General features: G+C 34.0%; 1 protein-coding gene across 3 annotated transcripts in view; it reads right to left on the reverse strand.

Moving 5' to 3' along the window:
- Positions 1 to 2,528: 2,528 nt before the first annotated feature.
- Positions 2,529 to 14,444, reverse strand: part of LOC143247016 (5-hydroxytryptamine receptor 2A-like) — a 33,623-nt gene continuing 21,707 nt past the window's right edge. For 2 of the 3 annotated variants that reach the window (XM_076494335.1, XM_076494326.1), the window contains 2 exons: positions 9,417 to 10,410; positions 2,529 to 4,003 (listed from right to left, as the gene is read on the reverse strand). In XM_076494335.1, coding sequence (XP_076350450.1) covers positions 2,982 to 4,003; positions 9,417 to 9,804 — 1,410 coding nt within the window. In that variant the 5' untranslated portion in view covers positions 9,805 to 10,410 and the 3' untranslated portion in view covers positions 2,529 to 2,981. The remainder of the gene's footprint in view (positions 4,004 to 9,416; positions 10,411 to 14,444) is intronic. The other variant, XM_076494343.1, reaches the window with a different exon arrangement.

The following is a 14,444-nucleotide window of genomic DNA, read 5'->3' on the forward strand; positions in this document are numbered from 1 at the left end:
GAAATTTCAAAGTAAGAAATTAAAATTGAAATTCTGTTTTTGTGAGAGTAATTGTTAAACAAATTACGATATTACTATTGTTTTGTTAAATATAGAAACTAACAGGTGCTTTTGGTCGAATGATTATTGTATTTATGTGTAAGTTCACGATAATTAGTGTAAAGAAGCACCAACAGATAAATCGTCGAGCAACTTACAGATGCTTATGTGAACAATAGTAGCTTTTCGTTGTTCAGGTTTATGGTTCCACGATTACATTAGCCTGCTGAATAAATACCCTTCTCCCTTAAGTGAACATATAATAGACAAGGTGGATAATTAATAGTTCGTGTAGCAAGACATCTAATTTAAATGTCGTAATTAATAATTCTTTGTTGTGTTCAGAGGGGTTAGATTTTGTATGTAGAAAATACAGACGTTTATTTTCAACTTCACAATTAACATGATCTTTGTCATTGAAAGCTAAGCGTTTTTCCAATGAAGTTGTTTTGTTAAAGGTTTTCGTTGCTCACATCTGAGATGTGAATATGGTATTCTCGGACGTTTTCATTGAATATTTTGATTTCTAAAGTGTTGAATGCTTGCTTGTTTGTATGATGTATATTCTAACGGCTGTTTTCAGTCAGGTGAAAACAAGAAGCAAGAAAAGTGCTATTGTTCTCTTCTTACCAGTTGAGTATAAATTAAAAGTGTTTCTGTCGCTGTTTTATTTTCTTATGATTGTTTTGGACAGTGTTTTTGATAGCCAAGTGTAGAGAAAGCTTTAGTTTTTAGTCCTTTTGTCTGCTTTGGTATTTTTAGAAATTGGTTTTAAAAGCCAAGTCAAGAAAGAATAATTATTATGTGTAAATATCCTCCTTTTATTTTATTTTTTTAGTTTTGTGCAAAACTAGAAGAGGGCTATCTGCACTAGTCGTCCCTAAATTAGTAGTGTAAGACTAAGAGGAAGGCAGCTAGTCATCACCACCCACCACAAACTCTTGGGTTACTCTTTTGTCAACTACTAGTGAGATTAATAATCAAATTATAACGCCCAACTAACAGATGAAAAGGCGAAAATGTTTAGTATGACAAAGATTTGAACTCGTCACCTGCAGATTAGGAGTCGAGCGCCCTAACCACTTGGTAATGTCAGATGTAAATGTCCTTCACCAAAGTCTTTGTCACTATTTGTGAGCTAAGTTATCCTTAAAATTACCTAAGTTAGTCAATTTAATTTTAAAGGTTGTAATACTACCAACATTCACAAACTATGATAACCTTCCTCTGAAATTTTCTTAAGATCTTTAATGACTTAACTGGTAAAATGACATTTTTTAAAGTTACGAAGAATCACCACATATGTCATCATTTCTCTTACGAAGAACTGAAACAGTTATTTCTTAACCAAGGTGGAAAATTGAATTGGTCAACCTTCCTGTTTCCGAAGCTGCAAAGGTCAACACCAGTAACTCATCCCTTCAGTAAGAACACGCCCATTGTTTCATTTGCTAAACTTTCATTTTCTCTCCATTTTCAGTCACTTTCCTGCATCTCAGTAATAACAAAGAAGTTTCGGAACAGAATATCGACAAAGATTGAAACAGTACAAAATAAACATTGTTTGTCAGTAACTTAAGTGTTAATTTGCAGTTGATGGTTATGTTAATAATTCGCTTTCAATATTTCCACTTTGGGTCATAATTCAAAAACCATAACTGTAAAACGCTTTTATTTATCGCACATTAGTGGCTTCAGTTCTTAGATACGTGGCCCGGCATGGCCAAGCGTGTTAAGGCGTGCGACTCGTAATCTGAGGGTCGCGCCAAACATGATCGCTTTTTCAGCCGTGGGGTGTTATAATGTAATGGTCAATCCCACTATTTGTTGGTAAAAGAGTAATCCAAGAGTTGGCGGTGAATGGTGATGACCAGCTGCTTTCCCTATAGTCTTACACTGCTAAATTAGGGACGGCTAGTGCAGATAGCCCTTTGTAGCGTTGCGCGAAGTTCAAATCAAACCAGTATTGTTACATAAACGCTGTTCGCGCACTTTACAGAATACTCCAGATACCTTAGTGACAAACTTATAAATAGCGGTGATTAAACGAGTTGAGGTCAAGCCATGTGGAGTAAGGTAGAAATAGAGAAAAGTTCCAAAACATAAAGCTTAGTGAGGTCTGAGTGATTAGCTTTAACGAGCCGTTATTTAAATGTTCGAAATACAATTGATACTGTTATGTTCAAAGTAGAAAAAGATAGTTCGTCTTGTCAATTGAATCAGCCTAAGTGGGCTTTTGACAAAAATAAGAGAATTATTTCAAGCTTTAGATATAACTGTGATTTCAGTAGTATAAAAAAATTGTAAATATGTTTTAAATATATTATTTTAAAACAACGTGGAGTGTGCATTATCCGTATATTGTCGAATTTATCGCCAAGAAGTCACAGACACCTGTTGTAGAAAATTTCTAAGCTTACACATATACATAATACCCTGACAATTTGTTTACTTTACTTGTTTTGTTTCCTCATTTGTACAAATAAAAAACTTTGTCAGTTCTCTTGTTTTAATTTCTCAATAAACCACATCTACACGTATTATGGTGAACAACAAAAGATATATAAATATTATACACTTTAACAATACCTTGTTATTAAAACATACAACGACAGAGTATTTTTATTAAATTCTATTGCATCGGGTCATTTTTTCTTATTTCACTATCACATTATATTACTAACAAGTGTACACTTCTGAATTCACTTCATTTCTGTATCTTGACGAAATATTCGTTTTTCTTATATGCCTGTCAAGGTCTACATAGTCGCCAATGAATATCTATATCCTTTTTAATTTAGGAAAAACACAGTACATTTCTGTTTTATAATTACCCGAGTTTTGAGTTCTTTACGGTGTAAATAGATATCAATTCTCAAGTTGTGAAATAATAAAAACTAAGTCAGTATTAATATATTAGAGTTATAGCTTTAAAACAGTCGTTACATTGACCCTGTGTGGTTAGGCGGAGGGGAGTGAGCTACGTTAGCAAAACGTTTAGAGCTGGTTGGCCACATGACCATTTCGTTGATGGGAGATCTAATATTAGTTAAACAACATGTGCAAGAGAGAAGTCGCCAAAAAGCTCTTCTGAATGTCTTGTTAAAGATGGTGTAAATGATAGGATTGATGGTGGATGACACATAGCCCAACCACAGGAAGGTAGTTGTTAAGTAGTCAGAAAAGGTCGTTGGGTCCATAATTGGAAATAAGATATTCAAAGTAAAGAAAGGAGTCCAACAGATAACAAAGCAGAAGAATACTATTCCAAGAACTTTGGTAGCCTTTTGTTCATTCATTACGTGAGATCTGGAACCCAGAATACAGATCATACCACTGATCACCTTAAACTTTATGTGAGGCTGTCTTTTCAGAGAATTATCATAATTCTCACACCGTTCTCTCTGATGATCATCGCGAAATGTGCTTTCGTCACTCCTTTCTTGAGTCTGAGAAGAACCATATCTGTCACATTTGCTACATTCTACGCTTGTCGTTCTGCTTCTTTCACTGTGTTGTAACAAGTACCTTTCAGATCGCCGAATGAAGGGAACTCTACGACTAGGCTTATCTGTGCAAAATCTGGCCTTCTGTTGTAACAGACGGACTGTAAGGACATAGGACGTCACCATGACGATCATAGGAATGTAAAAAGCAGACAAAGATCCGAAAATGAAAAAGAATCTATTATTAATGGCACACACCTGAGTATTTGGTTGTATATTTTCTGTGTCAATGATCCCCAGAACTGTTATTGGGCTTGTTATTGCCATGGATACTAGCCAGACAATAGCAATCTTTGTGAGTGCCACCTTTTTGGACCTTCTGTGAGTTTTTAGCGGATTCCGTATTCCTAAATAGCGGCCAAGAGAAATAAAACACATGTGAATGATAGATGATGTGCAACCGAGAACGTCACAAGTGACCCAAACGTTGCAAGTTGACGGTCCAAATGGCCAATAGCCTTCAAGAAAAAATGAACACACCATTATTCTTTGACAGATTGTATCATAATTTAGCATGCTTATCTTGCTATTTTTTAATAAAAATCTTTAAAAAAGACATTTACATTCGTATTAAGTAAAACACCAGTGTCTAAACAAAAAATTGCATAATCCATAATTAAAAATCTAAAATTTCTCTATAAATAAAAATTTTGTGAAAGTGCAAAAGCTTAATTTTTATATTGTTTTTACAAAGCTTTATCATTAACCTATACAATATATATGCTGGGTATGAAAATAAAGTTATCTTAGATCTGAGTCACAACAATACTATAGAACACGTCTGGTCCATCCTTAATAGTTCTCCACAAAAAACAAGTTATATAGGAAATTTCTCTCCCATATTCTTTATAAGGAATGTAGTACGATCCCAGTGGCCCAAGTATGATCTTGTAATATATAACCACATTTCTGCCTTAATTCTTTCAGTACAACTTTTGTATTCGCAAAACAAAGAGATATTAAATACTTATATATAACTTACGATACACGGAAAGGACTGGAAATGTTCAAATTATTTTTTATAGGACGTAAATGAATTCCACCGGTTCTGCACAAATTTACGCTGGGACAAATGTAACCCAACAGTATTGCAAGAGGTAAATATATCTCAAATGGGATGCATTAAATCTTAATAGTAATCTTATATTCTAAGTTTTGCTCTGGCTTGTTTTATGAAAAGGCATAATTTCTGGAGAGGAAATCTATTTTGTTATTGGTAGACTGGGTATGTATACATCTTGCATAAGTAGGAAAACTAATTTTAAACTAAATATCTGTATATCAGCTTCACGCATATCACATATTTGATATTTATCTTACAGCTAACAACAATTGCTTTAAAACAAATTAACAATCTGTCTGATATACGGTACACTAATACTAGCATTTTTTGTCGAAAGACCCGCATTTGTCTAAATGTTAACATGTAGAGAAGGAGTAACAAAACTGCCCAGATTACATTGATAACTCATTGCCAAGTTTCAGGACTTATAATACTAAACTTTGTAATTCAGTCCCTGTAGTTTGCACATCTTAGATAACGAAATATGCAGATTAGTGCAAAAATCAAAAGAACAAAAACAAAGTATAACAACATATACATTAATTGAAAATTTCAGGCTTATGACTTTGGTCAAAAGGAAGCAAGTCATCTTTATCTCCTCAGCGCAGTTCAGGTATACCTATTTAAACAGCATGAATTGATTAACTTATGGTTATAGTTATAGTTTTGTATTACGATGAGTACATAACATAGCTTAAACTAATCCGCGTGTATATAGGTATTTACGTACTTTTAATCAATCCTCTTTGAATATTTTTTAAATCCTTCTATCATCTAGTAACAAAAATACTTGACTTTTGTACATTAACGAAAAGATTCTTTGCCGAATGGTTCCTATTGTTAATTCGGAAAGTGTAAGCTTTGACTATATAAGCCTTCTTCACAGTTATTCACTCTTAATGTATTGAAATCTCCGAGTTTTGTATCATAGTCGTTTTGTATTATAGTATATACATGTGTCAGGCTTAAAGATATGAATTCCACTCTCTTTAAATTTTCTGACTTGCATTGTGAACATTAGCGTTGAACAGTTTAAAAAAGATGCATATTAAATGTTGTAAGTCATTTACTCTTGATGTAACTACTGAAACGTATACCTCACAGTTGTACAGTGATATAATCATTCACATAATTAATTAGACTCACTCACCAAATCAAACAGTAGATTCGATTAGTCAGATTAAACACCTAGATCTCTCGAGCGAAACACGTTGATTAATGTTTTGGAGCCTATAACTGTTTTTTCCCACTATCGTTTTGTGAATAGCGAATAAGAGAAAAAATTGTGAGAACCTAATCAGGTTGCACGGAAACTAGATCCATTGTAAAACTACAAAATCTAAACGTTTTTCTAATGTTAGAAAATCACAAAGGACGTTTTAAACTATTTAGCATGGTATTTAAAATACTAACGTAAAGATTGGACTTTTCTCCTTATATAAAATCTTCAGTTTCTAACAATTAACCAAAAGGAAATTGTCCCCTGTGGGATAGCGGTAAGTTTTCGGATTTACAACGCTAAAATCAGGGGTTCCAATTTTCCTCGGTGGGCACGGCAGATAGCCCGATGTGGCTTTGTTATAAGAAAACTCACAAATAAACACACAAGGAAATTAATATTTTATTTTTACTATTTACCTCCGTTGATCCAAGTTTACTTTCCGAAAGCATTCTGTGTTCATATTTTAATATTAACATTTTTCCTGACGTTCGCTAACCATTGACCTAGTATTTTGTTTTCAAGTTGAAGATGACTTTTGTAATGACATTTTCTTCTAATCTTCACCAATTCCATTAAATAGATCACTGAAACGGACACACATCAAACCTAAGTTACTTTTTCCTAGTAATAAGTTCACCTTACAAGTATTAATAATCTCATGTTTTATTGATTTTTTGGACATCTTGAACCTTACCTTTTGACCTCACTTTGTGTCTGGCTTTTTAACTAATCAATTTATCAAACTGAATACATACAAAAATTACAAAGAGTTAAGACATGCTGCACAGAAAAGAAAAAGCCACGAGCATAGATACTTTCCTAAACATTCACAGCAGTTACTAAACCCACCAAGGGTTTAATTAAATCACAACTTGTGCCTAATGTCCTAAAATATGACAATGTAACCCAATGAACGAGCTTTAATAATTCACAGTGGATGACTACTGTGTTTTAGGAGAAATCATGTAATCTTGACACCTAAACTGAAACAAAAGGAACAGTTAATGTGTTATATACGTATAATGGGAACTTCTGTTTAAGAAGTTTAAACTTCTGTTTAATTACTATTAACTTACAATAAGTGAAGGCAACCTGGTAATAACGAAATTAATATACTGTTCACATGTTCATAACTAAAAATATTAGAACGCGTTGTTTCATCATTTGGGTGCCTAGCAACTAACGATATTTTTCGCTGTAAGGCCAACTCAGAAAATTATATCTTCCTCTAATAGACCATTACTGTAAGACAAGATCTACAAGAATTTTCAGAAAAGTACATGTAAGGGGTACTAAATAACCCACCAAAATTATATAACTTGATAATGGATCATTATATAAATGAGATACTTTATAGCTATATTGTGCAAAACACATCACTAAGTCGCTTAATTAAGGAAAGATTAATGACTAATCTCTGCGAAACTCTTTTGAACTTTAAGCTTTGGTTCTATAATGTTGGGTATTTTTAATCATTAGAATCCAAATGGTTTGTTTGTTTGTTTGTTTTGAATTTCGCACAAAGCTACTCGAGGGCTATCTGTGCTAGCCGTCCCTAATTTAGCATTGTAAGACTAGGGTGAAGGCAGCTAGTCATCACTACCCACCGCCAACTCTTGGGCTACTCTTTTACCAACGAATAATGGGATTGACCGTAACATTATAACGCCCCCACGGCTGAAAGGGCGAGCATGTTTCGCGCGACGGGGATGCGAACCCGCGACCCTCAGATTACGAGTCGCACGTCTTAACACGCTTGGCCATGCCGGGCCAGAATCCAAATGGCTTGGTTTGGTTTGTTTTGAATTTCGCGCAAAGTCACCCGAAAGCTAGCTGTGCTAGCTGTTCCTAATTTTGCGGTGTACTACTCCTTTACCAACCAATAATGGGATTGAACGTCACATTATAACAGCTGAAAGGACAAGCATGTTTGGTGTAACAGGGATTCGAGCCCGCGATCCTTAGATTGTGAGTCGAATGCCTTAGCCACCTGACCATGCCGGGCCGCCCCAAATGGCGAAAACCATTATACTTAGATATTTAATTCAATACTAATAGAAATGTAAACACATTATTTCTAAATAAAACGCCCATCAGTGGGACAGCGATAAGTCTATAGACTAATAGCCTTAAATTACACATCAGATAGATCATTGTTGCTTTCGTCAAAAACACACGCGCTAAATGATTCTCAATTCGTACTGTACTAGACAGCTACTTAAAACTTTATCTAGTATTTACCATACAGCGATTTTAATACTTATCTTAAATACATATATTTTATGTGTCTGAAAGGAAAATTGGTGTTTTTTATTTGGAATTTTATTGACGACCACAGTCGAATTTGTTACAATGAAAGCAAAATGATGAATGGAAGCATTAAGTTCTTGTTTTGTATTAAAAGGATATGGAAGCAAACTAGCTTTATAATTATTGAGTAGAATATAACAGGTACAATAGTCAATTGTATCAACCTTCAATATGGCTCTCATGCATATGAAGTAAAATATCGATTCAAACAAAGTGACCACAGCGATAAGAGACTAGTCCCTGAACACTTGTGGATTCATCTTAATCACTTGTTACTTATAATATAAAATTAAAATCAAAATGTTGTGTTTTTCTCAGAATGTTTTTATTCACCTTTAGGTTTTAAATAATTACGCTGTTACTTCGGTAAGCATAGAATTAATGAGTGTCAGAAGAAATGTTTTTATACGTACAAAAACAGAGCATTAAAAGTGGACCTGTATGTAAAACCAATTTTTCTGGTACAACATGATAAGTCAAGGATTTAACGTAAAGCATTTTACACACACGTACAGTAAAAGGGAAATGGATATGAAAATCACAGAATAGTTGTTACAAAACTAGTACAAAAATAGTACAAAACTAGTTGTACCAAAATTTCAAAATTTTGTGTTACGACTCAAGCAGTAAATGAAAGTTTTAAAGATATATTTCAGTTGTTTTTTTTTTTTGTGAGGAACTGTCATTAGGTCGATTTATAGTATTGCATATCTTACCACTGGAATTCTCCAGTAAAAGAAAGTGTTCAACTTGACGCCATATTGCTTATAGCACTTACACGTTAATCACAAGACTGATGTATTCATGGGGCTTTAAAACTAACCACGAGGTTGCAGTATTAAGAACAGCTTCACACCTGACCATCAAACTGTTTAATTTGACAACCTGAATTTTATAAGCCTAAACAGTATGCTTCTTAAGGGACAAGACCTCAAAACCCAAGCATCTATTGACATCCCTAGTTTGGAACTGCTGCGAAAAAAGAAAGTAGTCATTATGTAGCAGCTGTTATCTACAATAATTATCTTAAATGAATAGCGACATGGACTGTCATTGGAATATAGCAGGTTTAAACTTTGTACCTTTTGACCTGCAGTCCAGTACACTAACCACTACGCCATTACCTTCCAGGATGATTAATTGCAGCCCCTCTTTGATCGCTGGGATAATACATAAATGAGGTTATGTAACTCTTTTACTGACTTTTTGTGGGATGAGATAAACACAAAGTTCGCTGTTGGTTTGCAAACTGTATTGAAGAATATAACATACTTACCAAAAAGTAGGTCCACAATACCAAAAGGCATTACTACGAGACATACTAGTAGGTCTGCTACAGCTAAGGACATCAAAAAATAATTGGTGACGTTCTGAAGCCGTCGATCTCGGCATATTGCGAGACATACTAATATATTTCCCAATGCTCCCGAAGTTACAAAAAACAGAAGAAGTAGGCTTAATAAGTTATATCCGTTTAGTAAATTATTGGTCAATGACAGCTTCCGATCTAGTGTAGAAACATTATTAGTTAGAACACTTGAAAGATCCAGTATAAGTGTAGCAGTTTCGTTTAAATGAACTTCATTAGGCTTCACGTCGCTTGCCGTTGATATAATTCTAGAGTGATGTGAAAATAACAGTTCCATTGTAATACTCGAGTCCATTGACTTTTTTCTGGACTAATAGGAATTTTGTAAGGATACTGATTGGTTATATGACTAGGTCGTCTTGAAAAAACGTTTTATAAGCCTTTTGTTAGGTTATTCTTTGTAAATCAGTCATCTGAAAACATTCTAGATGGTATATTGATTGTAGAAAAACAGTATTTAGTTCTCCAATCACTTGAGTAGCGAATAGAAATAACAAACTGGTCATCGCCTGTCAAAGGTTCTATGTACAGATTGCTATGTATTTCTCTATATTCCCTTTCCACATAAAGTATTTCATTCTTCTTATTGTCTGCAACCTGATGACTTGTACAGCAACAAGTAAAATGTTTCCAAAAGCATTCTCACGATGAAAATGAAGCTAGAAGTAAACTTCCAACCGTAAGGTGTCTCTATCGTTTCAGTAATAATCCATAAGCTACTTCCTTCAGTCCATGAAAGAACTACTACCATATGTGAAATGTTTCATCTAAAATCAGGTATCTCCTTAAAGCACTGTAAAATCGTCCAATAGAGTTTTCAGAGATGTCCACATTTTAAGTAGGTTTATCTCATTACTGCTATTTCTCAGACTTTCACCCTCAACGTTGAGTGTTTACGTACCTAAAACAAAAAGAAATAATATGACAACATGTGAGATTTGATCTCTTATCGATGTTCAGGATAATCTTAAAATGAAGTAAAATACTGATCATTCGCATACTTTTCATTTAAATAAAACTTTTTTTTGTGTTTCATCCAGTTATTCCTTTGGAAGTTTGTTAGAGCTAGTTGTTCATATTACTGTCGTTTTAAAGAGTAAATTCAGTTTTCCGTAAATAAAACCTTAATTCGTAAGACGTTACTTTCAAGTATAACTCTTAATTAAGGATAATTATCGTTTATTTAGCACATTTTCGCAAATTACCTAAGGTCCGTAATAGTTAGATAATAAAGTAAAAAGAAGGCAGCTGGTCAACAGCCTTTACCACCAACTTTTGTGCTACTCTAATAAAACAGAAGGATTGGACAATCACTCTTGTGATGTACTCATAGTTCTAAAGTGCGGAAAATACTATTGCGACAAAAGAATGCGAATCATGAACCTTGGATCCACAGTCTGACAAGCTAACCAATATGCCACTATTAGGACCTGAATCTTTCTTCTTCCTTGTACTGGTCACCGTAATTTTGTGTCATGTTTGGATTAATCTACCAAGTTAGAGACTATTAATATCAGACTTAATCATTCCTGATTTAAAACTATATATCAAAGAGTTGCCCAACAGTGGCATAGCGGTATGTTTGCAGACTTATAACGCTGGAAACCGAGTTTCGATATACGAGGTAGGCAGAGTACAGATGGCGCGTTGTGTATCTTGCGCTTAACTACAACCAAACCAAAGACTAATCAATAGACATCACCCGCAACCCATTTAACTTCTTTTGAATAGCGTTTGACACTACAGTTTATTTCCTGTTAAAATCCTAATACACGTGACACTTTTATTGGCCAATTTTTAGCGTGCCAGAATACATATTGGAAGTCTGAGGTTCGAGGTGTGAAACTACTGAATTGCTGTATATTTTCAGATGGAACGTATTATAAAAGCAACATTCAATCCTGTAATTCCGTTCAAAGAAGTGTATGAATTTCTTGTAACTCTCAGTGCAACTATCCGACTGATATAGTCCATCTGATAGCAGTTCCGTTTTATGTAAAACTATACCTGCATGCTAGTCTCACCTTCCTGACTAATTAAGTGCCACTCTGGTTTAAAATTCCAGTCTCTAATTTTGGATACAACAAAACGAAATTAAACTCATACATTGACTTGAAAAATATATCCAAACACAGTAAAGAAATGGCTATACCCTTCATTAGATTCGCTGTAGCTCTTTACAGGATTGTTATTTTAGGACACTAAAGTTTTAAGTCTCAATTATACCACATGCACAGATGAACATTGAGGTTCAGGGGTAAAATTTGGACGTGACAGGTTTAAACAATACAGAAAAAATAACAGTCACACTTACAACACCCCCTAAATCTGAAACTGTAAAGCAGTTTCAACAACATGTTGAGAACCTTAACTCGGATCTTCTGATAGGTAATCTGGCCAGCTAACCATAACCACGATCAGCCAATAAATGTCAATCTAGCCAAGCTAATTAATAACAAGTAATCTAAAGGAATACAACGGCTTTTAACCAAATAACGAGATTGACTCTGTAAATGAGAAAAGTATTCAGCGTCATGCCTCGGCTCTAGCTTTTGATCTCACTAATCTTAGCCCTGTACGTTAAACGCCAAGCGAGTAAAATTTGACACAACTAAAATGCTCACAATTGCTCAATACGTTTTGATATTGTTTGAAAATTATATTAAGCTGTCTTAAAAATCTACATACAAATGTTCAATAAGTTTCATTAGTGAACATAAAGAGTTTTGGGATAGTATTCATTCCCTTGTGTGAAGTTACACATTCTGTTGCGTGTGATCTTGCACTTATGGAATTTTCACATGATATTTTATAATTTATACAATCTACTCCAAACTATGAAAGCTAAAAACTGTGATATTATGTAAGTAAGTTTAATTTTCAAAGAACATTAAAATATGCTCGGTATTTAGTACGTTTTATACAGCAACCTTAAACCAGTTCAAGTGCAAAAGACTAGTTTCAAAGGCCAAAACCTTAATGTAATGGTCTCTGTTTGCATGTAATCAAAGTGATTTAGCTTGACTTCAGAGAAAATGAACCTGTTAAAATTACTACTCACATGTGACAAACCAACCGTGAAGACCAAGGTAATTTCATAATAAGTCAAGATTAAAGTAGTAGAGAAGCACAGATCAGAAAAAGGTTAGAATAGAATTTCAAAGTCGCTTATTATTCCTTGAGTGGAATTAAGAAGAAGAATGTGCTTCATGCCACCAAGTGTCTACCCAGATCAGGTTTCCAAACTAAGCAGAAAACTGGTTAGGAATGTCACGGTGAAGCCAACAATGACTTAGAATTTTGGAAATATTTCAATGTCAAAAAGGTCTGAAACTATAGGCACTTCAACTAATTTTATAGTTCGTTTTACATGTTATTTGAAACAAGTTTGCATTAACAACCGAGTTAATTCGTTTTTCTCATGCTTTTACAGCGCCATAATTAGTTACACATCTGTAAACCTATAAATCACTTATGGTTTTAGGCTGTTGAATTTCCTGTATATATACAAAAATGTAGTAAATAAATACAGAGAAAGTAAAATCAGAGAAATTCTACTAAAAATTATTTTTAGTTAAAAATAAGCTCATCTAAGAACATGACACTACTTTATGCGGATGTACACCTTAAGCCACATATAAAAGCACGACAGTCACAGTAAACTATCACTTTGCTGATGTTGTGCTAATTAGTGCCTCTACCACATTGAGGACACGAATGCTAACTTCAAGAGGAAAGTTTTATCTTAGTTACTCCCAAATGATAGTACCTTATTTTCATTATTTATTTATTTATTTATTTATTATTTTCATCGTTTTCTTATTCTTATTTTAACTTGAGAAAGCAGCCACCTTCCCACGACTGTCTGCAGGCAGTGAATAGTAACATATATGTGGGGCGTTGTGGGCTTAAGCACCCACATCTCGTTCTCTTATGTCAGACTAGCGATTGGAGGTTAAGAGTGATAGACGGTGTATCCCCACCGCAATGCGGGTCCTACTACCATACAGTCACCTCCAAACTCTAGGCTACATTTTATAATCCCACGTTGTAACTCGTACCATAGAATTCATTTAAAAAAATGCATCGTATTTTATTTCATGTTAATGTGTTTTGGTTTATGGCTTGAAAAGTTTATGGTTATAATATATATATATATGTATATGTATACCAAAAATTCATTTCTGTCATCCGATGATACCTACATTTCTTCCTATACAGTTCTGGGCTGGTAAATTCATTCAACACAAGAAATCCAAAGCACAGGAAGTAAACATTAAGTTTATAACTCATCGGTGATGATAACTTCTCAGCTCCAGCCCCTGTTTCCCATGTATTATTCACCACAACTAGTTTGAGGTGAAACGAGCAAATTGGTGTTTTTTCCGTTTCTCTTCAACATTCAAAACTGTCATTAACCTCACTAATAACACCGGTTTCTTATGTGTACAATATGTTCAGATATCTTTTTTTACGTTGATGTGACATGGATGAGTATTTTTCCATACGTGACACTTTTATCAAATTTTATTTTGGAGTTGCATGTGTCATTTTTCTTTTAACTTACGAGGAAACACTTAGAACACTTATCAGTGATGACGAGAAACCCACTTGTTGAGAAATTTATATGCAAAAACGGCTCGTTTGGGCTGAGAAAACACTTGTTCTTGGTACAATTTACAATTTGTCACGCAATTAAATTTTCCTGAGTAGATTTTATCTTTAAGTTGATGTTTGGCACAAAAATTTTATTATGTTTGAAAAATAACAAATGAGGAAATAGAATGAACGTATAAACTATTAAATCTATGTATGGAAAGTACTAAATTATTCTAATGACTAGAACGTGACTGTTGCTTCTAATCATAAGATATGGTTAAATTCACAGGCCTAGGATACATATACACGTCAAGTGAACCAAATTTTAAAATTTGT

Source organism: Tachypleus tridentatus, chromosome 1 (assembly GCF_004210375.1).
Source record: "Tachypleus tridentatus isolate NWPU-2018 chromosome 1, ASM421037v1, whole genome shotgun sequence".
NCBI lineage: Eukaryota > Metazoa > Arthropoda > Merostomata > Xiphosura > Limulidae > Tachypleus > Tachypleus tridentatus.